Here is a 6244-nt window from a genome sequence, read left to right on the forward strand (position 1 = left end):
GTTTATCACACCATATTTTGGAATCTTTGTATTCTTTCATCATTCACCCGTTGCGACTGTCGAAAGCTTGTGTCTTTTAATAATCTTAGCCAAAGAACGTTTTTTAAAAAGTTTTAATAAAGTCAAAGTTTAATGTGTGGCTACAGATGACTGTATGAAGTGTGTAGTCCATTCCATGTAACTAACGGAGTTTTACGATTGATTTTTCAGGACTCAGTTAGTGGAGATGGTCCCCCTGTTCCAACACACAGACAGGTTTGTAAAGCCCTTTTACATCCAGTAGTTCTACAATCTGTTGGAAGAAAAGTCGGTTACAAATAGTTGTTGTTGTTGTTGTTGTTTCTGTTGACCCCCTCCTGCTAAAACAACTTATTTTACTTTAAGTGTTTTTTCCAGTCTATGTTGTGCTCAGTCTTAAACTTTCGGCTTACTTTTAATTTCAGTTGTCGCGATTGTCCGAGCTGGAGGAGATGGTTGTTGAACAAGACAACGCTTTAGCTGTAGCAGCAGAGAAATACAAGAAATCACGGAGTGAAATCACTAGAATGAAGAAAGAAAACGAAGAACAAGTTAACAAACTCAAACAGGAAATAGCCAGGTCATTATCTGTGTTTCGTGTTACCTTTTTTTTGGGGGGGGGGGGGGGGGGGCGGGCGGGGGAGTCGAAACTTAGGTCGCTCAGACTTCAGACTTACAGAAATTTACATTTTCAATATTCTGTCTGACTCTCTAACAAATTTTTCCCTTGTTCTTTTTACATAGTGGGAAGAAGACGTAGGAATGTAAAGAATATTCTTTTAATTCTTGTGATCTTTGACTGGAATTGATAGAAATTTTTTTTTTTTTTTTACCGTTAGCCTTCCAGAACATATTGAGAAAACATGTGTGACTTAGCATGTTTGTTAAGACCATGGTTTTTAAAAACTTAATCTGTGCATAACTCAGTGAAGTGGGCTTAAAGGGAACGAATACATAGTGTCATTGCTAAGAGTCGAACCTTTGAAGTTAGACTGAGAGGACTTTACCTACCTAACTGCGTCATTGAAACTACACCTCACATTTTTTTTTAATCCATCGTGCATATCTGTGATATGTTTGTTTGTTTACGAACGTCCATATTCCCAAGATCCAACCCTTAATCAATTCACGCCTAATCTACCCGTAGTATCCAATCTAAGAAACTTTCACAAAAAGGTTTCTTGCCAATTAATATGTCCGTCTTCGCTTATAAGAGGAGCTATGTAAGAAATCTGGTGAGATAAATAATTCGAAGCTGTTTATTTCTCTTACAGAAAAGAGGAGGAACATTTAAAGGAAAGGAACAAACTCGCCAATGAGAAACTGGAACGAGATGAACGAATAATGGAACAGAGTAAAGAGGTAGCTTTTTGTGCTCTAAATTTGCCCGCTAAACCATCTGAAGTTACAGCTGATCGACGTATACCTGTCGTACTTAACAGTGAAACTTCCAGTTTGTCCAGATGTCCTCCTACATTCTTCTGTTATGAATACCCGAACATGAGTAGCCATCTGTGTGGTGACACGTCATCGATATGGAATTTCTGCGCTCGTATTTCAGAAGTCATTTCGGTGGCAAACCAGTGGTGACGTCGCAAAATGTTAGCTTGCGAGCAAGCTCTCCTATTTGGGCGAGTGAAGCGAGTCTCGCGAGAACGCGCGAGCGAGCGGCGAAGCATCTCGTTCGCGCGTTCTCGCGAGGCTCATTTCGCTAGCCCAAATTGGAGAGCTTGCTCGAAGGCTACAAAATGTCGGCTGTTTTCACAGGCTGGAACACGACCTCAACAAAATTTATGAGGCACGAGACTATTGCGTAGCTCTTTAATGACACGAGGCAGCATTAGTTTAACCACATGTTTGTTAACATGTGCATTTTACCTGTAGATTGAAATATTAAAAGACGAACTAGAGACAGCGAAGGAAGCAGCACAGCGAGCGCCCAGTAAAACCATGAAACATCTGGTGGAAAGACTTCGCAACCAACTGGTTCTGAAAGAGAAACAACAAAAGGTAATTATGTGGTACAGTCACGCCCCGTTAACGCGGACAGTAAGGGGGCTTTATTTTCCCAGGGAGAAAACAAACTGTCCGTAATGAGGAGGTGTCCGTATTAAGCAGGTGTCCGTTAAGCGGGGTTTGACTATATACTTTGGTATATAACTGACTTTGTTATACAAAGACATCTTTCTGTTGTTGCCATGGTAATAAACAATATACAGTTAACCTTAACCACTACGCATAAAGGTAATAGCCCATTCCCTAAATAACCTTCACCTCTTTGTCAGAGCGAGGCCTGGTGCACAACTATTCATATCCAATACGTTTCAACAGGCTCCTGCTTTCAATTGCCTGTGAATGTAAACTTATTTTAATGTGACAGAGTGGACACCAAAACTCATTTTGAAAGAGAGGCTAAAAGTAATTCGCAAATGGCCTGTTTGGCAGAAATACAATTTTGGAAACTATTTAACTACCACACAGCTGGCGAGCAAGCACTCAGTTTGGGGGACATCGTGAGAGGTCACGCGCGAATGACACGCGAAAGGAGAAGCGGAGCAAGCTTTGTCGCTCGCTCGCGCGTTCCCGCTCTACTCGGTTCGCTCGCCTCTCGATACAGAGAGCCTACTCTCAGGCTACCTACCATAAGCAGCAGATTCAGCAGCAGGTTGAGCAGCAGATTCCTTTTGTGTGATTTGTGAGTGTTGATTTGCATCAAAGAATTGAAACCTCTATTTGCGTGTTTTACCCTCCTCCCTTCATACGCAGTCATTAGTATACAAAAGAATTAAAGACATCTAATTTTCGTTCAACCATAGACCTTGGAATCTATGAAAGATATTTAACACGACTGTTTTTTTTTCAAACTTCAGTCGCTGAGTCAAGCGCTTCTTCAGCTCAGAGCTGATATGGTGACAACAGCAGAGGAAAACGTTCAGGTGGGTTGGCGGATTTTATTAAATTACCTCACACAATGACAAGTGACAAGGCCAATTTTTCTCAAGATGATTGTAGAAGATGACGATGGTTCAACTTACGATCTAGTTTACGTCTTTTAAAATAACCCCACGTATTTGTTTCGATTCAGGCTCACGCTAGAAAAGCAGAACAGGAGGCCAATGTGCAGCACATTGTAGACAAAGAGACCGCTGGATTGCAGGTTTGCCATGCTTGTCGCATTATAATCACTTCTTGTATCGCAAAAAGACAAGCGACTCTCAGGTAGAACCTTCCAAGACCTATTATTTTATTGTCAGCTCTGTCTTACAGGACACTTATTTGGGCGGACACTAGTCAGCGGGTTTTGTGTGACTGCAACTGAACTTTTAATATCTTGTCTAACGCCATCGGTCCCGAGGGAATCGGATTTAGAGCCGATTGGAGTTGTGTGATGTTTTTATGGGACATTTTTTCATACGTTATCTCCGGTTTGCTTGACACTTAGCTAGACGTGAACATGACGTAATCTTCAATGGCAACCCTGACCGTAAAAGTGACTCTATCAGCTTTACTGGGCACAGACCCTCCCCACCCAATACCACAATCCATGTCGCTGTCACTGTGCCTTTCGTTTCTTTTGAGTCCCACAAGAGTCGGTTCAGAGAGGTGTTATGAGACGGGACCTACGAAATTTGTTCTTTGCCGAGAAGACTGGAATGCCTACCGTACTATTTGCAGATACGGAACAAGGCAACACATCCAACTAATTTATTTTTTTAAGCCCCAAGTGTTGGTCCGGGCCTACCGTTCCAAAGTCTGATGCTCGACTAGTTGAGCTAATCAGTCGGTGGTCAAGATGCTTTGTGCCAATTTGCCTATTTTTCTTGTACATTTCGCTTTAAGGCACGTATCGAGGAGCTCCAAGAGAGAATGGAGAAACTCAAAAAAGAGCTGAAGAAACAAAAAGACAAGGAATCGTCGTTGCTAGAGGAAAAAGACAAGTTGAAGCAGGTACCACGACAATGTCCAACGTTTATTCTTGAACGTACTTTACACATGAGAAAGGAGCGAGTGCCCATAGACACTGAAAATAAATGTTTGTTATTCCCCACTTGATTTCTCCAGTGGTCTTGTAATTGCTATCTTAGGCCGAGGCCAAACGTCGAACTTTTTATCAGAGACGAACCAAACTCTAATTTGGGTCGACCTAAATTAAGTTGAGATCGTCTGTTGGGTCAGACGTCGAACTTAGAACGCGTCGAACCAATCAACTGAATCAGACCAAAAAGCAATTTTAATAAAGTTTCTCCCGAACGGGCTAAATATACATTATCATACAAAGTTTTGATTTATTAATTTAGTTCGTCGCATGTGAAGATCGACGTTTGTCCCGGAGACGATCTTCAGACGTTCTATCCGTCTGAAGCAGACGGATAGAACGTGTCGGACGATCCAAACTCATTCAGACGAACTTAACAGAGCCAGACGTCGAAATTTTCGTGAGCTTAACTCACCAAGTTTGGCTCGTCTCACGAAAAGTTCGACGTTTGGCGTAGGCCTCAAGGCTTTGATGGTAACAGTACTTCTTTTTTTTTTTGAAGGATTTGTCTAAGAAAGACTCCGCGTTGTTAAAACTTGGCCGTGAGTTGAAGGACTTGGAAACGGTTCAAGACAAGCTGGAGAAGAAAGAAGAGGAGCTTAGATCTGAAAGGAACACGGTAATGGAAAAAAAGCTTTAAAAATGTATTTTCATTGTAAAAGAATTTGGCGTAGTTACCTTACAGGCCAAACAAGACGAGCTACCTTGAACACCTTGTTATATAAATTATCTAACACACTACGCTCGTTCTTCGCTGAACCCTTATTGGTTTGAAGCTTGTAAATTTCTCCAAATACCGAAATTATCCACTCATTACAAAGATGATTTTTCAGTCAGTGACACAGGGACTCGAAAGAAAAACTCCGAGTACTCCCCATTACTCGGATTTTCCTTCCGAGCCGCCTCTGTCGCTGACTGAAAAATCATCTTTCTCATTTACTCACCAGGCCTGATACGTTAGGGGATTACTATGTAAGATACGTCGCAACTGAGAATTTCAGTCAACCATGGCCAAGGAAAAGTAGATCTAGAGAGTAAAGGATTTTGGTCTTTGTGGTAGTATTAAAGATTTTGACCGATTACATGTCGCACAAACTACTTGTAGCCGCCTTAATTTTTTTCTTCCCTAGAACGCTCAAGAACGTTCCGAAGTGGAAAAACTGCGAGAAAGAGTTAAAACACTTCAAGAAAAATTAAGGCAACAAAAACAAAAGAGTACCGAGGAGGGTGTTGATGGGCCTGGTACTGAGAAACCCGTGGTTGAAGAAATCATCAAGGAAGACAGAGTAAGACTGGTTACTATATAACACCTTTTAAGGCAGATGTTCCAAAATGTTCATATCGTAGAGAAATTAAGGAGAACGTTAGATGAAGAGGCCTTCTTGTTTACGTTAGATTTACTAAATTCACCCGGATAAAAAACGAAATTCGAGGGAATTCTTTTCAACTCAACTGTTTAGACCTTTGATTGGGTTGTTTGTTAACCCATTTCAGACTTTGCGGCGTTTTAAAGTGACTTTTGAGTTTTTTGTTTTGAATAGAATATTCTCTTATTGGCTTAACTTTTATTTCTCTCTGTTTTTGGGTGTGGTAATGTATAATAATGATTTAGAATTCAAACGAAGGATGAAATTTTAAAACCACAGCATATATATGCGAAAAAATGAAATTTGAAAGAAACAGTTCTCTAAAGTTAGATTACGTCGTCTTAATTTGCTAAACAAACAGCCCCCCAAAAAGGTCCTCAATTTTGTATAAAACAGAAATGGCGATCACCTTGAATTGTCGGGCTTCAAGCAACACCGTCAACGTATTTTTTTTTCCAGGCAAATGTAGTGAGTGAGGGTGTGGCGCGTTGGGAAGATAACAAGAAATGGCAACAGAAAGTAGAAGTGCTGAGAGGTAAACTGGCCGAGAAAACACGGGAGCAGGAGAAAGCAGAAAAAACCATCGCCATGTTGAGAGAAGCGGTCAACAGAGCTGAAAAGGATAAGGCTGGGCTACATAGCAGGTTAAAAAGGTGCGTCTTGGACTTGTTTTTATTCTCATACAGGAAAACGAAGGCGATTTGTGTTGAATTGTGTGTTTTGGTGATTTACTAATCATGAGGACACTTAACAGGGGTGACTTTATATAGTTAATGCCTGTGCTCAGAGGCCTTCTAGAAGCTATACGCGCTCGGTCATTATT

General features: G+C 41.0%; 1 protein-coding gene across 1 annotated transcript in view; it reads left to right on the top strand.

Annotated features, from left to right (window-relative positions):
- Window positions 1–6244, top strand: part of LOC140933465 (centrosomal protein of 290 kDa-like) — a 65762-nt gene that overhangs the window by 34160 nt on the left and 25358 nt on the right. The window contains exons 45-54 of the mRNA XM_073383023.1: window positions 211–255; window positions 444–598; window positions 1293–1380; window positions 1903–2028; window positions 2889–2954; window positions 3104–3175; window positions 3859–3966; window positions 4557–4673; window positions 5185–5340; window positions 5881–6074. Of these exons, the coding sequence (XP_073239124.1) occupies window positions 211–255; window positions 444–598; window positions 1293–1380; window positions 1903–2028; window positions 2889–2954; window positions 3104–3175; window positions 3859–3966; window positions 4557–4673; window positions 5185–5340; window positions 5881–6074 (1127 nt within the window). The remainder of the gene's footprint in view (window positions 1–210; window positions 256–443; window positions 599–1292; window positions 1381–1902; window positions 2029–2888; window positions 2955–3103; window positions 3176–3858; window positions 3967–4556; window positions 4674–5184; window positions 5341–5880; window positions 6075–6244) is intronic.

Source organism: Porites lutea, chromosome 4, assembly GCF_958299795.1.
Source record: "Porites lutea chromosome 4, jaPorLute2.1, whole genome shotgun sequence".
In the NCBI taxonomy this organism is placed as follows: domain Eukaryota; kingdom Metazoa; phylum Cnidaria; class Anthozoa; order Scleractinia; family Poritidae; genus Porites; species Porites lutea.